The sequence below is a fragment of the Lemur catta genome, chromosome 1, assembly GCF_020740605.2.
Source record: "Lemur catta isolate mLemCat1 chromosome 1, mLemCat1.pri, whole genome shotgun sequence".
NCBI classification, from domain to species: Eukaryota; Metazoa; Chordata; class Mammalia; order Primates; family Lemuridae; genus Lemur; species Lemur catta.
Window position 1 is genome coordinate 10,341,401 of NC_059128.1, and position 24,548 is coordinate 10,365,948.

Here is a 24,548-nt window from a genome sequence, read left to right on the forward strand (position 1 = left end):
TCCAGTCTTTGCTCAAACGTCACCTCTGAGGCTGACCTGACCACGCTACATCACATTGGGACCCCCCACCCTGCACCCCAGCACCCTCAGCCCCCACGGCTGCTGTGCTTTGGAGTGAAGACACAGCGGTGTCCGGGAGGAGAGGCCGGTCCTCTGCATCTCCCTCAAGAGCGAGGGGTGCATGGCCGAGCTGTGGGGCTCTGAGAGGGAATGCCGGGAGGAAGGCACTGCCCGGGCCATACTGAGGAGGCTGGGCGAGGAGGCCCAGCTCACTGCCGGACGGATGCTTCCGGCACAGGAGGCCAATGGGCTGGGGTGGGGCCTGCGGGATGCTGCACACACTGGGCAGTGGCTGAGAAGAGGCTGAGGGCAGAGAGGATGTTTTGGGGCCACTCGTACAGCATGAGGGTAGGACCAGGGGCCTGGGACAGCTCTCCCCAGGGAGCCCAGCAAGGTCAGCCCTTTTGCAGTTTTGGCCTCTCAGGAGCCCTGAATCCCGGTGGCACACTTAGGTCTGCCTTCTGGCTGGACCGCCCGCCAGAGGCTGACCATGGCTTTACGCACACCCGTGGGCCAACGGTTCCGGTCTGCGTTGGGTGAAAGCGGGATTTGCTTGGCTGCAGCAGCCCACGGCAGCCCAGCTCACAGGGGATGAAGGGGGCCCTGGACAGCCTGGGGGAGGCAGCGTGAGACTTCCAGGAGGACTATGAAAGTGTGGTGGGCCCCCAAAGCAGCCTGAGCACAGCTTCGCCTCCCTGGCTTAGGGACCCCCATTTAGGTTACAGTGTCCACAGACTGCTTCCCCTCTGCACAGTGGAGAAAGGTGTGTGCTTTGTTTCTGGAACAGGCAGACCACCGAGGCACCCCAGGAACTCTGCACGCTCCAGGAGGCTAAATGTGCCTTCCTGTCTGTACGTTACCTGTGGGCTGGGCGTCGGTGCCCTCTGCCTGCGGTTACCGGGCAGCCAGGGGCTTCCTGCCGTGGGAACCCTTAGTCTGAGGGAGGAATTGGGACGCGACAGCCTGCGCGAGATTCCATCGGCAGAGAAGGGGTGGAAGGGCCCCCCACGTGGAGGCGCACCTGGGCGCCGTGTTCATCTGAAAGCAACCCCAAAGGAGAGTTCTCATTTCTCCCGAGAAACAGGGTCTCATTCCAGGGGCTGGCATAAGGCACCAAGGTCCGATTTTGTACTTGTGGTTTTCAAGTCCAGCCGACGTGCCCTGGTACCTTTGGGGTGGGAGATGAGTGAGCACCCCACACCCGAGCCGGCTCTGCAGACCTCCCTCGACCGTTGTGGGAGGTGGACGCCCTGGCACAGGCCTCCCGGAGGATGCCCCGTGCCCGTGAATGGACAGCAGTGGCCTGAGAGTCAGTCCCTTGTGTCCGAGACAATGGGGCTCTGTGTGGGGGCGAGGGGAGGGAGGCTCCTGCCTCAGTGGACTTTGGGTCTGTCATACAACCCAACGGGGGCAGAGCTGGGGGCACCGAGGCAGGGCAAGGGTTGTCATCTCATGAAGGGACTCTGAGAAACCATGTCCTCCTTGGGGGACGTGTACTTTGCAGGCAGGACATCAGCAGGGCTGAGAGACCTGAGGACCCAGGTCTGGGCCCCATGTGGCCTTGGGCAGGCTCCTCCCCTTCTCTGAGCCTCAGTTTCCTCTTTTGTCCAAAGGGTCACACAAGTCTTTGACAGAGCTCCTAGCCCCCTTGCTGTCCTTGTGAGCCAGACAAAACCAGTGGCTGCTCCAGGTGAGCCGCCTGAGGCAGGGACAAAGAGGAAGCCTGCTCTTTAATACTCACACGTTTCTCTACCTTTCCGCGAGTGCTGAGTCCCGTGTGTGCACCTTTCCTAGGTGCACTGGACAATTTCCTCAAGACCCTTCAGGTGGGTGGGAGGGAGAAGCGACCCTGCACACTCTAAGGACCAACTGTGCCGGTAGACTGTCCCTTGGAGCAGGGCTGTGACTCCTCTCGCCTCTGCTCCCAGTGCCTGGTGGTGTCACCAGCCCGTACTAACCCTGAGACAGAGAAATGACGCCCAGCCCAGGCTAGCTTCTGCCCCGTCTCCCACAGGAAGGGCTCAATTTGTCCTCTGTGGCTTGGGAAGCGCATTCAGGGACAGTAGCTCCTTAACGGAGACTGAGGCTCCACGGCACCGGGGGCCCTAGACAAGCTGGCGCTAGACTGAATTGTCAGTGGCTGGGACCCGCCTGATGGGCTGGGGGCTGGGCGGCTGAGGAAGCCGGAAGCAGAGAGAGGAGACTGTGGCGGCACCTCCTCACCTGACCTTAATTAAGGCCAATTAAGCACGCAGCATGCGGCCCTGTCAGCTCCTGGGAACGGTCAGGAAACCACTCAGGCAGCTTGGGCCTGAGTCACCAAAACTTGGAAAATTAGGAAAGAGTCTGATGAGGCCCCCCAGGCCCAGAGGCCCGTGTCACGCCCACGGTGTCACCAGCAGTGCTGGGCGCTCAGGCTGTGCTCCAGAAATGGGGAGCTGCGTGAGCGAATGGCCGGCCTCTTGAGGTGCCCATGCACAAGGCAACAGGCCGAGCCACGGGTAAAGCCTCTGTCCCATGATGGAAAAGGGATTTTCAAACAAAGAACATGGCTATCTCTGCCCGCCTCTAGACCCAGACTGCATTACCGTTGAAACACACCTTGCAAAACTGGGAGTATCCAACCTACTCGCTGTCCCTTTGATTCACTCGGGGCTGGCTCAGCTCCTGCCTGGCGATCAAATGTCTCCCCCGGGCCGCTTCTCTCCAACAGCTGGCTCTGATGGGCCAGCTGTTCCGCGGCGAATTGAGTCAGCTGTGAGTACTGTAGGCAGGCCCCTGGCTATGTAGCCTCAGTTTCCCCACTTTAAAAAGGGTAATATATCAAGTTGACTGAGGAGCTATTAAAAAAATTAAATAAGATAAAAGGGGAATATAATTAGGCTATGCACCATCATGCCTACTAGTCCCATAAAAATCACTGCTGAGTAAGTGATGGTTGCTACTCCTGGTACCCACAGAATGCTGCCTCTGTTTTCTCATTTGATAGTCACAAAAACCCCATGAGGACTATAGGGGAGGGATTTGTCACCAAGAGGGGCTGGAGGGCTTGCCTAACCTCATGTGGTTCTTCCATGACGTTGGACCACGGGAGGGTCCACAGCCCATCCCCCAACAGGACTCTCCTGGGTCTCTTTGGTCCCCTCGGCATCCTTGCAAGCCCATTCAGGTGGGGGCATCCGAAGCTCCCCACCCTACATGCTTTTGCAGACACACCTCTGGGGGTATCTCGATCTCTTTCCATTTCCTTTCTCGCTCTTGCCATGATATGTAATCATACATTTGTCCGTGCGTTTGTTGCTAGTGGCTTCCTCTGCTCTTTTCAAAGTTCCCCTGGGGAGAAACCTCATCTGCCTTTCTCTCCCTGGACTCTCAGCTCCATCTCCCCAACTTGCAGGGCTCCCCGGCCCTGCCTGGCTTCCCTCTTCCTGCACTGTTTGGACACCCTCAGATTGCAGTGAGCTGGCCCAGTGGTAAGACTCATTTGTTTCTTGTCTCTCTGGGGTCACTGTCTGTTGTAGCCTGATATCTACTGCTAAAAAAAACAAACAAACAAAAAAAAAACCTTTGTTTTGTATATTGGGTATGTTTTTGGATCTTTCAGGCAGGAGGGCAAATCTGGTCCCTGTTACTCTGTCTTGGCTGGAAGCAGAAGTCCCACAGGTTTTAACAATGGCATTTCTTAGCTGAAAAGAAAGCTGCCCCTCTGCTATGGCAAAACTGGGTAGTTCTGTTAAAGTTGCTCTCTGGTTGCCAGTCTCATCATCTTTACGGGCGTCAGGAGCGTTTAATGAATACAGCAGACAAAGCCTTACTGAGTCCCAGGAGAGAGGGTGTTGTGACCCTTGAGATGCCAGGACAGCTCCTGCCTTTCTGTTGTGTTTTCTGGGAGCAAGAGGGAGTGACAGAGGAGGCAGAGCGCTTGGGCATCCTCATTCCTGGAACGTGGCACTGCCTGATTGTCTCAGCCTTCCCCGTCTGACACTTGTCTCTCACAAGGCATCACCTTTACCCCTGAAATGACGTTCACCTTGCACATTAGCAATTTGTGCAGGTCTCTTCTCTTGGAGACTGCCCACTCCCCCAGCGAGATGATCAAGTCTTAGCTTTGTAACGATCCGATCCGTGGGGCGACTGGCGCCAGATCTGGTCGGGGCACAGTGTACGTCTGATTCATCTTGGCACTCCCAGCTCCCAGCACAGTGCCAGGCACCGAGGGTGTTCAGTATGTGTTTGGTGGATGGATGAATGAATGAATGAGCACCTTCGTGATGCTGTCTTCTCAAACAGGAACCATCAGTCTGTGCACGTGAGATTCTGGAAAGAGGTCCTGGCCACACCCAGGGGGAGGCAAGTCCAAGCAGGGGCAGACCCAGCCTGCAGCCCAGAGACCAGGGTCCCAATGCTGGCCCCTGGGAAAGTTCCTTCTTGATCCTGAGCTTCAATATGCATTCTCTTTTCTGAGACGACACCTCCTAGGCTTTCTCCAGCCCCAACATTCTCTAATTGACTCAAACAAGGATAAATAAGGATGCATTCTTTGAACACAACAGCTGGTTTTCTGAGCAAAATCCAAGATTTATGCCTCGACTAGCTTCCACCAAACACCTCCCTCTTTTCATATGTTAGCAGTTTCGTGTCGGGTAGTTTCCTCATACGAGTGGGGTGATCGTGCACTGCGAGGGGGACCCTGTACAGAGGACAGTCAACCCCCGGCTCCCTGCTTTCAGTATCAATTATGTTTTGAAAAGTAATTGAAAAAAATTCCCATCTCCTGAACAGAGAATGTAAAGAAAAGAGGTGCTGTGAAATTAGTGCCAAGTTCCCAGGGAGGCTTGCAATCAATCAGGTTGATGGAATTCCTCAGCAGGGGCCCTGTTGGCATTTTTTAAGGGGCAATTCTACCTGTGCGAGAATATCCAGTGCATTGTCATTAATGTCCATAGCTGCTGGGATCACTCACTGTGGCAACCACAGACAGCCCCCTCCCATTTTTCCAAGTGCTTGCTGGAGGAGGGTGGGTGCAGCAGCCCCTAGCCGAGACCACGCACGGGTAGATTTATCCCAGCCACGGGAGTGTTGGGTGGCCTTCTGTGGGCCATTCGTGGGCAAGCGTGGCCCTGGGGATGTTACAGCCTGAGGCAGAGTCACGAAAACCAAACTTGCTTCCCTTTGCAATGAAAATAAGGAGGCAAACCTTTGGGGTTTGGGGGCCCAGTGTAGACAGAACAGGCTTGGATGATCTGGTTGCATTTCTGACCCTCCAGCAGGGACTTCTGACTTCCCGGCGTGTAGGGAAGGTGGGGTGTCACCCCGGGAAGACTCAAGCAAGTCAGGGACACACCAAAATGAGGAACTGGGGAGAAGGATTTTGTGTTTGATATTTCACCAAAAAAGCACTGGACAAGTTCATCATGGGATGGCCTCCTTTCCCTTGTTTTAGAGCGTATGCCCACTTAGAGTTCTGTGTTCTGTGTCTTTTCAGTTTTGAGGTTTCTAAAGGCCTGATGCCCTGGCCGAGAGCAGTTCAGGGGCATCCTCAACTCAGCCAGTTTCTCAGGCAGCATTTCTGATTCTGCCTGGTCTCTGTGACAATCTCAGGCTCAGCCCTGGGGACCTTGCATTGGTTAATGGGGTTTTAGCAATGGCTCCCGGGGAAGCACCTAATGGCTTCCTGGGTCTCCTAATCCAGCTGCCACAGTGCGATCACAATTCGGTAACCACTCCCTTCTTTCCAGCTTCTCTCCTCTTTCCATCTTTCTCCTTCTGCACAGGAGTGTACAAAAGTACAAGCACTTAGGGAAAACAGCTTGGCAGATCCTTATGAACTTAATCTCATACGCACAACTTCCAACCGAGCAATCCCCCCCCAAGATATTTGTCCAAGAAGAATATTAGTAGGAAACATGTCTATACAAAGACTTGTGCACAAATGTTTATGGCAGCTTTATTCACGATAGTGGAAACCTGGAAACAGCCTAGGTGCTCACTGTCAGGTGCGTGGCTACACAGACTGTGGTATTCCTGCAGTGAAATCCGACCAGCAGGAAGAGGAGGGGACCACGGAAATATGCAGCAACACGGATGAATCTCAGAAACACTTTGCTAAATAAAGGAAACAAGAAAAGGGAACACACACTGTATGATGCTATTCATATGAATGCCAAGGACAAGCAAATTTCACCTGTGATTTTAGAAATCAGAAGCGTGGCTGCCCCCAGGGTGGGATTGACTAGAAGGAGGCACAAGGAGACTTTCTGGGCTGCTGGAAGTATTCTGTGTTATACTGGAAGTGTGGCTGCCACTGGTGGATGCATGTGACACAGCTGAACAGACAGTACATTTGAGATGGGTGCATTTTCCTGGATGTAACTTACACCTTGATAAGAATCCTAATAATGAAGCCATCCCTGGTATCCTTTGGGAAGTCGTCCACTTGCTCCCCACATGCTGTTGCACCCCTCAAGGTGCTTATCATGGGGTGGACACCGAGTCTGGGGCACAGTTCTGATTCTTTTGCATGTATTCACATCTTGAAGACCTGCCTGAAGCTAATACTGTCTGCCCATACCTCCATCCCTCCCTCCCCATTCCCCTTTCCCTCCCTTTCTGCCTCCTCCTCTCATTCTTTTTATAATTCTGGGCATTTCTTTCCAGCCGTGTCTGAGTCTGCCCAGAACCCAAGGGATGAGGCTGTGTGATGTCTTTGCTTTTGTGGGAGGAAAGTGAACCAGCCTTACCTGCACCTGTCCTTCAGGTCCACCCCAACCCAGCGTTCGCCCAGGGAGGGAGGACAGGTTCACCCGTGGACTCCATGAATTGAATAGCAATGGGAGAGTCCTGGAGCACCCAGTGTCAGCTGCACTGCAACTTTTCCAAATTGTGGCCACCCTCTTCCAAACTGAGATGGCCACAGGTACCCCACCACACGGGCCGAATCCAAGAAGGGAGAGAGCCTACCTCTTGCAGGAAATTAGCTTAAGAAATGAACGTGGCCAAGCCTTCCTTTCTCTCCTTCCTCCCCCGGTGTCCCCTGTGAGCCCCACTCCCCACCCCCACCTGCAGAAGAACCAGATTTAATGCCTCAGCTGAGAGAATGAGATGTTCTGTTATTTTTCATGGGAAATTAGACCTGACCCTGCTGTCAGTTAGCTCATGCCGAGAGAGGATGGATGGCCTGGGCCACCGCGCTTAGCCCCTGCTCTGAGCACACCAGGGCCGGGATGGAGGCGCTTGGGGCCCAGCCTGGCTGGGGGCCAGCTATGATGTCACCTGCTGCAGCGTGGGGGCAGGCACAAGGAAAGGTCAGAGAGCTCTTATCCCAGTGATGGATGGTGGTGACCCCTCCCCCTGCCTGTTGTTGGTGTCACCCACAACAGTCCCACCTCTGAGGCTGGACCCACCGGCTCATCCAGGGGAGACTCAGGCTGCTCCTGTCTCTTTCAGCTCCCAACTCTACCTCTTGCCCCGCTGAGGAAAGCTGGTGGTCGGGGCTCGTGATCATCATTGCCGTATGCTGTGCCTCCCTGGTGTTCCTGACTGTGCTCGTCATCATTTGCTACAAAGCCATAAAAAGGTACGTGCCTGCCCACTGCACCCAGCTCTGAGCCTCAGGGAGCTCCTGCACCCACCCTGTCTTTTTTTAAATTATAAAAATTGTTAAGCATAGAAGCAGCAGAAAGAACATACAATGAACTCCCATCTACCCTTAATTCAACAGTTACCAAGATTTTGCTATATTTGCTGTATCTATTTTCTTTTTTCTTTGATCTTTTTCATTGCTGCAATATTTTAAAGTGGATCAAACATAATGTCCCTGTTCATTTTTAGGGAGTTGGATTCCACAAGCATTTTGATTAGCACCAATTATATGTCAAGCCCAGTGCAACACAAGAAAATGCAAAAATGTTGCAAAATACCAAAGGGTAATAAGAGTTGTTAATAATACAATATTTGTAAGAAAGTTTTTTTAAAAGTTTCATGAGGCCCAAAGTTTGACGGTCCACGTTAAGAACAATTATAATACCTGAAATATTTAATTTTCCTCTTTGAATCGGTTGTTTTATGTGATTTCACTTTAATAATTCAAGATCAGAAGAACAAAATATCAAGTTAAAAGTCTTCATGAGCACATGGTCAGGCATGCAGGACAAAGGGCCATGAAAAGCCAACAGCCTGGGAGCGTCCTGGCAACTGGGCAGAAGAGGCAGGACACCAGGGGGTAGGGGCAGGGTGTGGCAGCTCCACACAGGATGGCCACGCCCTGGGCACCTGCCTCGCAGCTGAGAACCCAAACCGGGAGCCCCTCTGCCCCAATGCTCCTGCTGCAGGCCGTCTCCAAAACCGTGCCTGGCAATACCTCGGCCAGGCATTGGGCTTGTCTCCTCACCCATGTTCTCTCAGTTCATCTCCATGGCATCTTTTCCCAATCAGCTCCATTTTGCAGACGAGGAAACTGAGGTTCTAAGGAGTTGGGGAGCTGTCCAGGATGGCACAACCAGTAAGCAGTGCAGGCAAATTTGAACCTAGAATTATGAGGCTCCAAAGCCAGGCCTGACCTCAGCGCCGTGGCTCAGTGTTACAGACGAGTTCAGCCCAGTGTTGGGCTAGTGACAGACCTTGATATTCCTGTCTGCCCTTTCTCAGGGGTGTGGAAGAGGGGGCGACTGGGGGTGTGGTGAGGCATATCTGTGTCTCTCTGAGGCCAAAAGGCAGACAGACGGAAAGGCCCAAGGTTTGAGACCCTGTAACTCTGGGCAGGGGCCTGGCCTCGGAAACCAGGGTGGATGCCTTGGAGTCTCCCAGGGGACGTGGCTAGTCTAGTTCTAGATGTTCTGTGGGCACCTCCTGTGTGCCAGGCTCGGTGGGCATAGAAACTGGTAAGATGCAGGCTGTGCCCGCAGGCTGCTCACCCAGCCTTGGGGATAGGGGCTGATTTGTGAGTCGAAGAGGCAGGTGGGGGGTTCGCTGGCAGCCTGTTGTGGCGGGAGGAGTCCTGGTGAACCCTGACCTGGAAGACAGCAGCATGTGAGCCAGGAGCCTGCTGGAAGGAGAGGAGGATTTTAGGAAGCAGAGCAGAGGAGGCAGCGCAGGCAAAGGCCCTGTGTGAGCAAAAGCACCAGGGCACCGGGAAGCCACCACAACCCAGAGGATGGCGCTGGAGGGAGCTGCCAGCCTGACTGGGGAGGCCTTTGTCACCAGGGTAAATGTGACTTTGCCTGTGACTCCAGGCACCAGGAGCTACTGTAGGTTTGGGTAGGGCACAGGCTGGCAGTCACCTCAAGGACACCCCCCCCTTCCCCTCGGAGATGCTCAACATAAATAAATTCACGCTTTTATAAAAGACTCCCTGAGCCACTTCTGCCTCCCTCCCCGCCCCAAACCTCCCCTGAAGAAATGGGCTACCTGCTTCAGCTGGAGGCGGGAAAAAGGAACACATCAGGGGAACAAACTCACATTAATATCCTACCCTGGCAGTGTTGCCCGGCCGTAGCCGTGCTGGGCTTGCTTTTGGCTGGGCTGGGGTTCTCCCAGGAAGGAAGAGGATGGGGGGTCCATCTTGGTCTCCTTTCAGAGCGGCAGGAGGAGCCTCCTGCCTGCCCCGTCCCCTTCCACTCTCTCTGAGCTCTTAGTTCTGGGGTCTATCAGCGTCCTGGGAAAAAAGATAATTCACCCAGATGGCTCAGTTGACCAGAGTTTGATGGTGGGCTCCTTCCATGGGTGTGGGCGGGGCTCCTTTCCAGGGATGTGGGCAGGTGCAGGGAGCAAATAGGGCTGGTGAGGCGCTCAGGGACTAGCAGCAGTGGGAGCAGTTAGCACCCCTAGGACGACAGGCAAGGGAACTGGCGTCATGAGAACTAGTGAGAGACTCACACTCCGAAGCGGGGCTTTGCAGCAGGAGCTGTGATTGGAACTGCAAGAGATGCCGCCCCCAAAACAGGGAGGAAGGGGGAGCAGATGTTGCCAGCCTCTCTCCACACTCTCAGCTCTCCCACGGGTGCCTCCCATTAGCCAAACCCAAGAAGCAGGAGAACCGGGAGATGCATGCGGCACGTCGTCCTCCTGGTGGAACGGGCAGATGGGGGTGTGCACGGAGGCTCTGCAGCAGAGCCCCTTTCTGCCTGGCACCGTGCCTGATCCATCTCTGGGCCAAGGCCTGGGGATGCAGGGAAAGAAGACCCAGCCCTCTGCCATCAAGATCTTCATAACCCAGAGAGGGCATCCCTGGTGCAGCAGACAGATACTCAGGGACAGGAGAGGGCTGTGCTCACTGCGGGAGGAGGCAGAAATAGAGCCCAGCACTGCCAGAACCCACCTGGAAGGAGGCTGGGGAGGGAGACTTAACCCCCTGTGGGAGGGAGAAGGAGGCGGCAGAAGTTACAGCCCCACGGAGGAGAGCGAAGTGCCCCTCCCTGCCTCCTGGGCTGTAAGAGATCGCATCATCGGGAAGCCGGCTAGATGCCTGGCTGCATCTCTCTCCAAAGTGGAGGATTTCTTGCTCACTGCCAATTGTTTTGGGTCAATAATTCATCTACAACATGCCTTTTCTCTTAGGAAACAAAAGCATCCCATGTCACTGTGAAACCATTAAAAGGAGAATTTAGTGATGAGCCCTCCCTTTTTTTAATTTTTTTACTCTCACAGCCTCAAGTCCTAGGGGAACATTTTCAAGAGATCTTTGTGAATGGCCCCAACACAGCCATTTGGAGCCAGATGGCTGGGAGGATTGTTCTAGAATCAGCTGGGGTAGAGAGGAGGTGACTTTGGAGACGCCGGCTTGGCATCTGGGGGTGTTGGCCGCGGGAGCACAGGCCTCGGCAGGGACAGGAGGAGACTGAGGACGAGTTGCAGATGGGGAAGGAGCACCCTGCTGTGCCCTCGCATCTGTGTCCAAGGCTGCTGCAGGGCCTGGCCGAAGGGGGGCTGGACCTTGGCAGGAGCGGGGTTCCAATCAGCACTTCCTAGATGCAGATTTGGTGGATCAGCACTTCATCCTGTGACTCAGCAAATGTTCCCCAAGTCCCACCTCTGTGCTGGGCATTATGCTACGGTGCTCCAAGGCTGGTGGAGCCCAGAGAAGGGGCATCTTGCCCAGACCTGGTGTCTGGGAAGATTTCTTAGAAGAGGCGCATTGGCGAAGCCAAGGGGCTGAGGAGGGACGTTACTTGAATTGGGATGAGCACGTGCAGTGGCCCCCGAGTCCCCTGTCAACAACCCCAAACCCCAGAGGGGCTTTCCCAGCCCTGGGGAGTCCATGCAGTGTGCATTTCAGTGGCTTCATTGCCCCGAGCTTGTTGTGAACAAGCCTCTTTATCCCAGAGCCCGTGAGCGTTCTGTACCCTGGTGCCCCACAACCAGGCGTCTTCCCACCCCTAGACCGGACATGCACATATTTCCAACAGGACCTCTTGGATTTGTTGTAAGAGCCAAACTGAGCGTCAAGCCCCCGAGTCTGTTCCCAGCCCCAGCCCAGCTCAGTGGGTATCACTTTTCTCTGTGGGCCTCAGTCTTCCCTCCCTGTGAATGGGTGGTCCCCCGAGTATCCTTCCACCTCCCTGAGCCTTTGTTTCCCTGCCCCAAGATGGCAGGAGGACCACTGACACCCAGTCAAGATGTGTAAATGCCGACCACGATGCTCCCAGGGCTGGGCCAGGCGCCAGGCACATGCTTGGCGCTGGGGCTACAGTGGGGCCACAGGTGCAGTCCCTGCCAGTCTGCACACACCATCTGGCAGGAGAAGAGGTTAATCAGACCACACCAGCCCCAAAGAACCATGGATTACAGTCAGAGAGGAAAGGCTAAAGGGAAGCCCAAAGCTCTGTGAGCGGAGACAACGAGAGTCTCAGCCCATGGTGGGAGATGAACCTTAAACACGCCCAGATCATCGGGAGTCATTGAGATAAAGCTCCAAGGCACAAGGCACCCGCTGCCTGGGGAGGAGGCCCAGATCTCAGACCCTGGTTGGGGGGAGCCCCACAGGCCTTGGACTCCCAGGTGAGGCTGCCCTCCCAGTGTGGCATCGGCAGCTTCTCCGATGGCCACCCCCTTCACTCAGAGAGGAGCCCGTGTGTGAGGGGAGATGACACCACCCCCTCCACACCCCTTCTGTGGAGACACCCACACACTCCAGGCACGGGAGAAGCACCCTGCCTCTGATGGCCATTCTCGGCGTGGGTGCTGTACTTCCGCTCTCCATCTGCCATTAAGTCATTTGACAGCCATTTCCTTCGCATTTACAGGGTGTTATTGGCTCAAAGACCAATAAAAGACCGTAGGACAGTTTGGCCGATCCTGCAGATCGTTAATTGCAGACAGTATGCAAGGGTGCTGCTTCCTGGGTGTGGCTTGAGTGTGCGTGCCTGGGTAACCCCGTGCCTGGGTAACCCCGGGTGTGCGGAGCGCCGCATCCCTGCTGGGCTCTGGCGCTCATCAGCCGTTTGTGGTTCAGCCACTTCCAGCAGGATGAGCACTTCCGAATGCTCAAGTCTCTTTGATGGTGCCTTAGAAAACCCATTGACTGGCCCAGGGCTGCTCAGTAAGTCAGTGTTGGGCCGCAAGTGTTTATTGAGCAACCTACTGTGTGCAAGGGGCTAGGCTAGGCAGAGGGATGGAGAGATAAACAAGGCTGAGTCCAGCCCTCCTCCTGCTCGTGGAGGAAGCAGATCAAGCACGTGCAGGAGCAAATGGGTAACTGAGGCTAACGGAGGAGTCAGGGAGGAGGCGAGGGGTGAGGAGACGGGCTCCTTCCCCTCCCACAGAGCCAGGCATGGTGTGCACGTCTTTTGAGAGAGCTTGATGATCAGAGGGTATTGTTAGGGCTTGGCACACTCATTGCCTACTTTTAATTTAATTTTTATTTTTATCAAAGTAATACGTACACATACTTGTAGTTTAAAATGTCAAATGTGCTCTGAGCTCCTCTGTGGGAACTGGCTACCCTCAGCCCTCTCTGTCCCTCCCCCACCGCACTCCTTCATCTCTAGCTTGATTCCTTCATGGATTTTTTTCAAGATCTTTCCCAAATCATCTACTGAATACAAAGTTAGTCAGTGAAATTGTTTTCTTTTTAGAATTTACTCTTTTTGGAGCTCTGAGGTAGCCCAGAGAAAGGACAGTTTTGACTGAATGTGCAGCTTGCGGAGAAGACCTGGTTAACCCAGGCAGCAGGAGCGCCAGGGAGGGGTGGAAATCCGTTTCCGATGGACTCTGAGCCAGAATAAGCCTCCGTGGTCATGGGTCAACCCCTTGCTTTACAGATGAGGAAACTGAGGCATGGATGGGGAAGAGAAATGGCTCAGGTCCCAGAAGTTTCCAGCCCGTCTCTTGGGCCACTGAGCACTCAGGGAGCTCTCTGTGGTCAGGGCCCTCCCCCACCCTCTTCCAGCTGAGTCCTTGCTGCTTCGCTCTCGAGACCTGACTCAAATGTCACCTCCTCTGAGATGTCGTCCTGGACCAGCGTAGAGCTCTCTCTTCCCTGCCCAACTGCTAGAGTTGTAGCTCTCCCTGGATTTACGAGTCTGCTCTCTGCTGTGGGGAGGTGTAATGTTGGTGCTCCCGTGCCCACGTGCCCATGCACGTGTGTATGCGTGACTGTGTGGCACACACGGTAGATGGGGAGCGGTCACCTCATCTTATTCATCTCTCCCTGACGGCGCCGGGCGTGGGCGTGGTGCCTGGCACGTGGTAACTATTCAGTGGCTGTTTCAGTGGCATGAATGGGGCTTGTTTCCATAGACGTGCCAGATTCCACCTCTTAAATTGACAAACTATTTAGAATTTCAGAAAATTCATGTTTTTCTCTAAGTGAAGTAGAATCTGCTTTTGCAATAAATGATGTGCATCCGATTTTAAATGCCTGGCCCGGCCCTTCGCCAGCTCCTGTCTCCCAGACCCCGTGCTGTGTCTGCCCCTCCCCCATCTCCAGCCTTCCCCATACACTAGCTCGAGTGCACGTGCAGTGACTCAGCAGCCCCCTCTCCAAGCTTCAGAGCGGCACAGCCTCCCTCCCACCTGTGCATGACACACTCCCAGGCTGTGAATGCCATGGAGGAGCCCCCGCCATCTGTCACCTCCTTGTCCTCCCCACAGGACACACCTACTGTGTCAGGGGCCACCCCCTGCTCCAGCCTCTAGCTGAACCACAGAGCCAGGGCCAGAGGAAGGGCAGGGGAAGAAAAAGTGGGCCAGGCCAAGAGGCCAGCAGTGAGAACCAGGAATTCAGGACAGGAGTGGAACCTCTTCATCCATCCTTAGCTTACCACAAACTTTCAGGAGCAAGAAATCCATATTGAATGCAACTTGGATCCTTGGGGTCTTGAGACAGCTTATCTTATGGGCCAAAGTCTCTTTGGCCAGGTTGGGGCTCAATGCAGTGACTGGGTGCCTGAGACCCTGCTGTTCATGAATGTCCCTGTAGTAGCACTGGCTACCCGGAGGCCTCCAAATCCGGTCTCTCTGCCTGGGAATCCAGGCGCCCGCGGCTGGCTGTGCTGTGAGTCAGGTCAGAGTTAGCATGCTCGGAGGAAGGGTCTCCTTTGGTCAAGGGCTGAGCACTGATGCGTGGCCTAGGCTGCCCAGAGCCCATCCTCTGTCCTTCGGTACCTTGGCTGGACTCCAGGAGCTGAGTCTTCTGCTTTGTAGCGGAATCAGGCTGGATCCTGTAACACCTGGGCCAGCACCCTTTCCACTGGGCTTCACTGCCACCTTCTAGGTTGCCTGGGGTTCGGCTCTTTCCCCAGTGAGAGCCGCAGATGCCAGCGTCTCCCACCATCCTCACCACAGGCCTCCCTGCAAGATTGGGCCAACAGGGGCTGGGGCATGGGTTGCCCAAGCTGCCTTGGGCTGAGATGCGTATCTGGACTCATTTACCCCCTGCCAGAGACCCACCCTCCGCAGCGGGTAATGAAGTCCCATCCTGGCCGTGTGAGGCAGGCAGCAGGGAGGAGCCTCCTTCATGCCCGGCATCCTGGGGGCAGGGGGCATGGAGCCCAGGCCACGTGGCACTGTGGACAGCCACTGACAGAAAGCTAAGCAGTGTGCTCAGGGCCGGCCCATGGGAAACCCGAACGGGTCCCTACTTCGTGGGGCCTTTTTCTTCTGTCACCAAGAAATTCATGCCTCTCTGAACCCATCTCTCCAAACACACGGAGTCAAGGTCATGGGGCAGGGCGAGGGTTAGGCAGGAATCCTGATTTAAGGAGGCCTCAGATGACTCCCTACCCTGCTCAGGATAAAGCCCAGAGGCCTTGCCCCAGCCCGCTCGCCCCTGGCCTTGTTCCTCTTCCTCTCAACCCCTTGCTCATGGCTCTCCCGCCCCACGTGTCTCCGTCCTGGCTTCTGTCCTGCTCACTGCAGGGCCAGGTGCTTCATGCCACTCGGACTCCTGTCACTCTCCCCCTGGACATCCAGTTCTCTGCCACCTTAGTCCTTCCCATAACTTGCTGCAATCTACTCCTTTGTGCACTGTCAGTCGCGTTACTGCCAACCTGGTGCCAAGCTGATACCAATGTCCTCGGGCCATACAAGTCCATTCTGTGAAAACTCAGAGGACTCTGGAAGTGGAACCACCTGTGGGAAACTCCTCTCCGTGAAGTGAGTGCCCTGAGCCTGAGACTGGGAGCGCTGGTGGACAGGCTGACCCCATCTGCAGGCTCCTTGTTTGCTGTAGGAGCCTGTGTGTGAACCAGGCAGTGCCGGGTGGCCCTGGTGGGCCCATGGTGACCAGACTGGCTGGCTCAGGACAGCTGGGACCTCTTCCCTCCCTGACCTCACCAGCCTCTGGGCATAGGGGAGCCCTGATGGGGCATGACCACCCCAGGGTTCAGCACAGACCTCCTGGACTGTCCCAGGTCTCGCCTGGAAACTGGCCTCTAAGAAGAACAGATGGCTCTGGGTATTCCCACGGCCAGTGAAAGCCTTTTGTGACAGTAAAACCAGGTAGAGGGAGGTTTCAAGACCTGGTTCTGGGATCCAAGCACGTGCCCACATTTTGTGGCTGTCTGTCCCCACCTGTTCTGCCTGGTACCCCCACCAGACCTCAACTTAAAGTCACCTCCACCCAGAGGTGTCCCCCGACACCCCACCCCCTGGTCTAGAGGAGGGTGGCAGGGAGGCGTAGCTCCTGGAGCCTCAGGGAGGCAGGCGCCGTCTGGGCTGCCTCTGCCCACACCAGCTCCCACAGGGATCTCCACCCCCAGCGCCATTCTGGCATCTCAGGGCCTTGAAGGACAGTCACTGAGGCCTGAGCTAGCTTGGAAGTCCCCTGTCCAGGGCTCTTATGTGACCCTGCAGTCCTTCCTTCAATATCCAGGCCAGGAAGCGCTTTGCCCAGAACAAACTCCCAGCTGCCGAGCAGTGCTCTAGGGTGGGGACAGTCGCGGGTCTGTGAGCGGGCCCTCCCTGGCACGCAGCTCCCAGGGGAGAGTGCAGGCCCACGGGACTCACAGGTGCCCGAGACTGCTCAGCAGAGGTGGCTACACGCGCCCAGGGAGACGGTCAAAACGGTTGGCTCCTCTGACACGCGAGGGTGATCACCAGCCACACATACACCTGTCGCCCATCGCCTGGGCAATGGGGGCTGGAAGTGGGGCTGCCGCCTCTCACAGTGGCAGCCTTGGGGGCTCAGAGAGGCTTCTTCTGGCTTCTTGACCCAGGTTTGGGGAAGTGTGCAGTCCACAGTCTCATTGTGGAGCTCTGCGTGTGTGTGCGGATTTGGATGTGTGTGTACAGATGTGCATATATGTATATGTATGTATTATGTACATGCATGTGTGTATATGTGTGCATGTGTATGTGTGGATGGGGTGTGCATACATGTATGTGTGCATACATGTATGCGATGTGTGTGTGTGTGAGAAAGGCGTGGGTGGTGGAGAGGGTGAATGCCTTCAGAAGAGGTGAGTCTGGGACCTTCAACCTTCCTTTCATTGAAAACAAACCACGGGGGTGGGGGGCGCACTCGACAGGAAGAGAGCTGGCAGCCCTCCCTTCCCAGGCTCCTCAGAGCTGTTCTTAGCCTCTGGCTTCCCCAGCAGGGCAGCAGGCGGAGGGTGGAAGCTGTCACATCCCTGTCAGCAAGGCCCACGAGGGGTGCCTGTGCCCTGGCCCTCCCTGCCCAGGCAGAAGTGCTAGGGGAGGCACGGTTTCTGCAGTGGCCCATCGTGACTGCTGGCGTGTGTGGCCGGAGCTGTCAGCACGCCGAGCAGAGAACGTGGGGTGCCTGCTGCCTGCAGACCCAGGTCGGGAGAAGACGGCTCAAGGTGGGAGAGCCCACCGTCCTGCAGGCAGGAGCCCGGGCACAGCTGAGGAGAAGCTCACTTACCTTTCTCTTGGCTTCTAGGAACCATGCCATGTAGGGAGCCCTCTGTGGCCATCTCTGCCTGGACCTGGGTGGAAATGCCTCTCCTTGGTTCATTGGGACCAGCCCTGGGTGGCTCACGGAGCCACAGAGCCAGGCTGGTCCTAGCAACTCTCTAGCATTTCCGGAGCCTCACCGGGCACGGGTTAGGTAGGAAATCTGTGCACAATGGAGAACCTGGGCTGCCGCCAGCCATGGGAGCAGCTCCATGCCAACACCTTCCACCAGCAGTACTGAGCTCTAACAAACACTTACGGAGCACTTACTGTATGCCGGACGCTTGTCTAAGTGCTTGACATACATTAACATATTTAATCCTTCCAACAAGCCTATGAAATGGACACCAACTGTGCTCATTTTATAGACGAGGAAACTGAGGCATAGGGAGGTTATGTAGCTCCCCTGAGGTGACACGGCCAGAAATGGCAGAGCAGGGGTTTACTAAGCCGTGATAATCTGCCTCTTAGCACTTGTGCAATGTCACCCTGCAGTGCCGAGCCACCTTCCTCTCTGGGTGAAATCCAGCTTCCGCTGGGCTCCAGGGGATCCCCAAACGGCTCCGGGAGTGGATTCAGCAGCAGCCTTGGGAGCAGGGTGGCTGGGGACTCAGCTCTGGTGGTGGCACAGACCAAGTGCACTTCTCAGGAGAGCCCTCAGGTGCCACCCTGTCCCCTCGCCATGTGCAGGCTGCGGAATGTTCCCATCAGAGGCAGTGCAGGCCAAAGCTGCCTTCCCTGCCAGGAGGAGCCCCTGCCCGCCCCTGCCTCTCTTCCTGTGTACGAGCTGCTGAGCAACTGAGCAGGCGCTGCCACCTCGCCCTGGCCCCAGGTGCCCTCCGGCAGGGCTTGCTTCCTGCCCAGCGCTCCTTGGCCACCTCTTCCCCCAGGGACCTCTCCCCGACCCCCGCGTGAAAAGGGGTCTCACAGCTGCAGCCTGGCTTCAGAAATCTCTCCTCTTCTGCCTGCCTGCAGGCATCCTGCCCATTCCTACCTCACCCTAAGAAGGGTGGAAGCCGCGCCCTCCAGGCTCTGCCTGTGTCTAGGGAGCTCCACGCCGCCTTCCTCATTTCGGCATTATCCACCCTGGAGTCCCTTAAGCCGGATCTCCTGCAACCTGGACCTGTTGCAGTCGATTTTTCCGCCCTAAGCCTGAGATTTAATGTTTATTCAGGAAAAATGCAGCGTGGCCTTGGGCCCAGAGTTTTTTGCCTGTTAATATTTTCTGGAATCCTGATGCTGATGTCTATCGTTCCTCCCCCCCATATATTGATGTTAAATTTATCCCTCTGAAGTCTTCAGGGGCCTCATGGGGCAGCACTGTGCACCTCACTGTGAGAAAATGCCACCCCCCAGACTGCCCAGGCCGTGCAAATTCAGAGTGGGATGACAAGCCCACCCAAGCCCACCCAGCAGCGTCAGAGCTGCTCAAGCCTCCCTGGAAGCGGGTGAGCAGGACAGAAGGGGGGAAGAAGGGGACAGAGGGAGGAAGAGGCCCAGGGGCAGAGCTTGGCTGCAGACCCCATCATTTCCCACAGAGCCCGTCATGAACAAGGTTCCAGAAAGCATCTCTGAGCACCTACCTAAGTGGGCTTGTCAGGTGCATAACGTGGGGTGTGCTGAGTTAAAGCGAAACCAGACAGGCTTTCTGGAGGACCCTGCAGAACCTCTGGGAATCTTGCGGGGGAAGGTGGAGGAAGGCTTGCCCCAGCCGACCGGCCCCCAGAGCCCGTGATGATTTCATGGGAAGATGTCTGGCCAGGACATGGCAGTAATGGGTGGTGGTCCCGGCCCCACCACATACCATCTGGGGGTCCTTGCGCAAGTCAGAGCTCTCACTAAGCCTCAGTTTCCCCATGAAATGAATCTCCTAATCCAGGCCTAGCTCTTCAGGGGACCACCGTGTGAAGAGACAAGGAAATCTGTGCGACCGAGAGCACTTTGCACAAAGCACAACACACCGTGGGAGGAAGTGTGGGTTTGCATCTTGCATTTCTAAAAGAAGCCACAGTGGCTGGGCTTGACCCCCAGAGTGAGTGCCTTGGGTTCCTTCCTGTGTTTTGTGAGCTACTTCCACTGCAAGAGCAAAGGGAACAGTTGGTCAACAGGCTTGAGCTCGGTGTGTGGTCTCTGAGTAGGCCTGGCAATCCCACCGTGAAAGTACTGCTAACCCCTCACAGCCCTCCCTCCTCTGAGCTAACTCAGTCAGAGCTGTATCCCATGGCCATGAAACTGGGCACCAAGTACTAGCGCTTCTGATGATGGCTTTGGGGAGGCTCTGGGGACACTTGAGAAGGCAGAAGCAATCAATGCCTGGGCTCTTGACAATGGCATAAATGTTCAACTTAGCCCTCAGCTCAGCCCCGGCACCCCCTGGGACACAGGAGGTCCTTGGGCTACAGCCCATGGTCATCAGATCTGCCCAAGAGCCTGCAGTGTTGTTGCCTGGGGTTGGGCTACACAGTGTACAGCCCAGACCAGAAGGATGTAGACACTCAGGCTGGGGGCTTGAGCCCTCCTGCCTGACTCGAGGGAGGAAGTGGGATTTGAGCCAGGCCAAAAAGTAGCACTGTGATTCTAGGACCTCAGCAAGTACGCAAGAGCCTTCTCAAAGCCACACTCCCAACCCTCCTGATCCCCTGTGTGAACAGAAGTGGTTCTTGGGGTTAAGTGGCCTCTGGAATGAGTTTCAAATGGCTTAATGTGAAGTGTTCAAGAACCACTGATGTGTACTAATTTAGTTTGGACATTCACCACCATCACCATCATCATGACTCCACCACCACCACTGTCACCGTCACCACCACTGTCATTACCACCATCGCCAACTCCGCCACCATCAACACCTCCACCACCATCACCACCTCCACCACCATCACCATTGCTATCATCACCACCATCAACACTACCACCACCATCATCACCATCACCATCATCATCACTCTACCACCACCACTGTCACCGTCACCACCACTGTCATTACCACCATCGCCAACTCCGCCACCATCAACACCTCCACCACCATCACCATTACCATTGCTATCATCACCACCATCACCTCCACCATCACCATTGCTATCATCACCACCATCACCTCCACCATCACCATTGCTATCATCACCACCATCACCACCACCATCACCATCATCACCACCACCATCATCACCATCACCACCATCACCACCACCACCACCATCATCACCATCACCACCATCACTGCTACCGTCACCATCACCACCATCCCCTTCATCAGTTCCCATTTGCCTTGATCACACAGAGGCAAGATTGCAAAATCCAACTGTCAGCACCCCCAAATTTTCATATCTCTCTGCTCATAATCAAAAAGCTCAATCAGAGGCTGACCATACATCCCATTTGTTCAGTACAGCCCTGATTTGTGCCTGTTGTCCCTGCCTTGTTATTACAAGATCTCTTTCACTCTCAGCCATGCCCTGGTTTTCATTACAAATTAAATGGGCACCCTGGTTAAGGCCACATCCGGCTTCTGACTGACCCCACAGGGACTAGCAGCCCAAGGATGCTAACACAGAACGGAGCCTGGTGGCTTCCTGGGACTCGTGGAGCACAGATGCTAGCTGAGAGAGCACAGCCACAACAGTCACTGTTAACTAACCATGCCCCTGCCTACCCCTCCTCTCCCTCCCTGCCTCCTCCCACCTTCCAGGAAACCACTGAGAAAGGACGAAAATGGCACCAGTGTTGCTGAGTATCCCATGAGCTCTTCACAGAGCAGCAAAGGGGTGGATGTGAACAACGCGGTGGTGTGAGTCTGCAAGCCTTGGACCTGCTGGCCAGAGGGACACCTTGGTGGCATAGCGGACATGGGAAAGCAGATGGACATGAGCTGACACTGGGCTTGTCCAGGACTTCATTGCCTTGCAGGCCTTGAGCCTCCCAAAGGAGAAACAATCCTCTTCCCAGGCTCGCCTCTGGTTGGCCTGGGCAGGGGTAGCTCGGACACCAGGCTGAGCCTGGCTGACTCTGCATGCGGCACCAGGGCAGCGTCACCACCCGAGACCCTCCACACCCTCCTCCTTGTCTGATATTTGATCCACCGCCTGCCCCCAGCTGCTGTCTAAAGCCCGCGCACTGATGAAGGCCAGGATGGGGGGTTGGTTTGTCTACTGGGGTGGGGAGGCCTCCCCTTTTACCAAAAAGAAAGGTGATCCAGGGCCCACTCCCCTTCCTGAAACCCTCCCCTCCTCCCAGGAAGCCCACCTGCTTCTCTGTTGACGTTCCCAACAGAAGCCATTGGCACAGCCAGGAGACAGACGTCCCCTTTCAAAGGTGCTTCCCATCCATCTGTCTGTCACCCCATCCGTGATTGTCTTCAGTCTTCAGGACCTGCCTTCTCCCTTCTGTCCCCACTGATGCAGGGGGCCCTCGGCTCCTGACTGCTTGCCATGGAGGCTGCAAGCCCAGCCGGCAAAATCCCCTCCCGAGCAAAGAGGCTCATTTACACTCGGGGGTAGTATCTGGCCTTCCATGGGCAAAATGACTCCCTGAAGCCTAAGCCAGGAACCTCCAGGCAAGGGCAGTGGCCACTGCACCTGTTCTCAGACTCATTCCTACACCTGACCCCATAGGAACTGATGCATCCGTGTGAGCCAGGCCTTGCCTTACTTGGGCAGAGGCCACCACCTGTGGCAACCCCCCTGCGGGCACTCTGTACTAGGCTGGCGCTGAGTCTGCCTGACCCCATGGTCCTCAGACCCAATCCCCGCCTCACCTAGAAGGAGGTGATCTAAATGTCTATTCCCGTGGTCCTATGCTGTAAAAGTGCTGAGCCCTCCAGAGTGGTTGGAGGATGAGAGGATGAATGGGATGGGAGGAGAGGAACACTCCAGGCTTGGTGAACCCAACCGCTCCGCCCCCGCCCACCTGGCCTGTCTCCCAGGTGGCCACCTGCCCCATGGGGCACATCAGGGGGTCCACGGAGACAGCAGCCTTGTGAATTTGCATGCCCTGGCCGATTAGGAGGACACCCTGTCCCTGTGGCTCCCCCCACCACCCCACACGCTTGCTCAAAAGGAACCGGCACACTGAATGGTTCCACCCTCAAGCCACATAGGGATTTAGCTGGGTGGACCTGGTTTGCCTCCTTAGCCACCACTGTCCTTCTCTGGCAGGAGTTTGGGCTACAGGTAAGGCTTTCAAACCCGGGGGGGAAGACTGACAGACGTGAAAACCAGTCCCCATTTGGGCAGAACATTTAAATACCCTAGTACCCACAGAGCAGTCTGTGTGTCATTGTCCTGCCCCCAGGTCAGACGGTGCAGGCTGCGGATAGGCCTGGGGCACACCCTCCCACAAAGGGTTTTTTTTTTTTTTCTTTTCTCTTTGCCTTCTGTTTGAGGACTCGTTAGAGGTTTGGAGTTGGATCTGGCTTTCCCAGTGCACCTTGGCATTGGCACAGCGCTGCCGATGGCTTTCTTCATTGCCACCCCTGCCCCCAGCCAGGTGAGCACTTTACAGAGCTCCTGGGACGCAGAGCCAGGTGACAAACAAGCCAGAGGATGTGGGTCAGTGGCAGGGCAGGGGTGGGAAACCTGGCAGCCCCTCCCACTGGAGGCCTGGATTTTGCAATTAGCCTAATCCTAATCTGCAACCTCCTGGTGCCTGCAGAACCCCCTGCCTGCGCCCTAAGCAGACAACTGGGCAGTACCCCCGCCCTGAACACACACCGCTGTGGGCTTCACCAGTGAGAAGCCTGTGCCTTGGCTGGCTGGAAGCTCAGGAGTGATAAGAGGGCAACTTCAGCCAGAGGGGAGACTTCTGGCTAAGGGATCGTGGAGTGCCGGCAGCTTTGCACTCACCTGCCGGGTCCCACCCACCCGACCTTGGCTTAAATTGAGGAGGCTCCGATTTTGCAATTAGCCTAACCCTCAGCCCCAGGTGAGGCTCCCTGACAAGGAACCACAGCTGAGCCATCATCATGCTTTGGGGCCTGTGCCCCTTCCCAGAGCCACTGACACACCCGGGCTCCAGTCTGTCCATACATTTCCCCTCTTCTCACCTAGTGGGTGAAAGCCGGTTTTTAAGAAGGATTCACTGAGGACCAATCCCCCAGACCCAGAACCAGATACTCGGAAGATGCATCTCGTGGCACAGCAAGAGTCTCACCCGATTTTTAGCGTCTGAGACCGAAGCGATCTGAAGACCGTGCCCGCCTAGTATTTGAGCTTAGTTAGACCTCTGACTTAAAATGAATCCACAGCCCCCGAACACAGACCGACCCTCAGACCGGTCCGAGCTCAGAGGTTGAGAATGAAGTGCACCTTCCTCCTCGTCCTCTCAAACAGATATTTTCCAGCCTTCTCATAGTTGAGCCCAACTTTGGAACTCGGTGAGATGCAGGATCTCCCAGAGGTTTCAGGTGTTCCTGAGAAGCTTCTAAGGGAAGTCTTGGAAGAAAGACTAAGAGGTGTAAAAACATAAACATATATATTCTATATAGTCATATATATTTAAAGAGATATCTATATGTATAATCACCGTACTCTCTGCATCTGTACCAAGTGTGAGTCCAGCCGCCCAGGTAGTGCGAGACGAGTAATGCATGAGTGTAAATCCCCCGACGTCTGCCTCCTTCGCCGTGTGCCGTGTGTGCAGGGAGATGACGCTCGTTCCTGGGAGTTCTGTCAACGGGCAAATACACAAGTCGACGCGGTCCTGTCCGCCAGCTAGCCGTGAGTGTTGACTTTGTGCTGAGACTGCACGGGAAGCGTTGTACCGGCAGCATCAGGGGTGGGCTGTATGCTACTTACGAGGAAGAAAGCACCAGGAGTTTTTTATTTTCAATAAAACTATACTTATAAAGATGGCTGTCAGCTGTTGTTTGTGGTGGGTGCTGGGCCCTGGGTGCGGGGTGGGAAGCACAGGGCAGGCGGAGGCATGTGTGTTGGGACGGATGTCCCTGGGCTGGGCTGGGTACCTCGTGTGCCTTATTTCTGTATTGTTTTCTCCCAGCACCTCAAGGTCAGTATTTATGGGGACTTCTGAGTGCAATCCTGGCCCTCATCATCCCCGCCCACCACCTTGAGCCTTGACTTAATTGGAAATAGGGCAAACAACCTTCCCAGTTTGCCTGGGACCGAGAGATTTTCCCGAACCCG

General features: G+C 55.5%; 1 protein-coding gene across 1 annotated transcript in view; it reads left to right on the top strand.

Moving 5' to 3' along the window:
- The window catches only part of PRIMA1 (proline rich membrane anchor 1), a 58,226-nt gene extending 34,008 nt beyond the window's left edge, over positions 1 to 24,218 (top strand). The window contains exons 4-5 of the mRNA XM_045561641.1: positions 7,507 to 7,636; positions 21,098 to 24,218. Coding sequence (XP_045417597.1) covers positions 7,507 to 7,636; positions 21,098 to 21,200 — 233 coding nt within the window. The 3' untranslated portion in view covers positions 21,201 to 24,218. The remainder of the gene's footprint in view (positions 1 to 7,506; positions 7,637 to 21,097) is intronic.
- Positions 24,219 to 24,548: the final 330 nt, after the last annotated feature.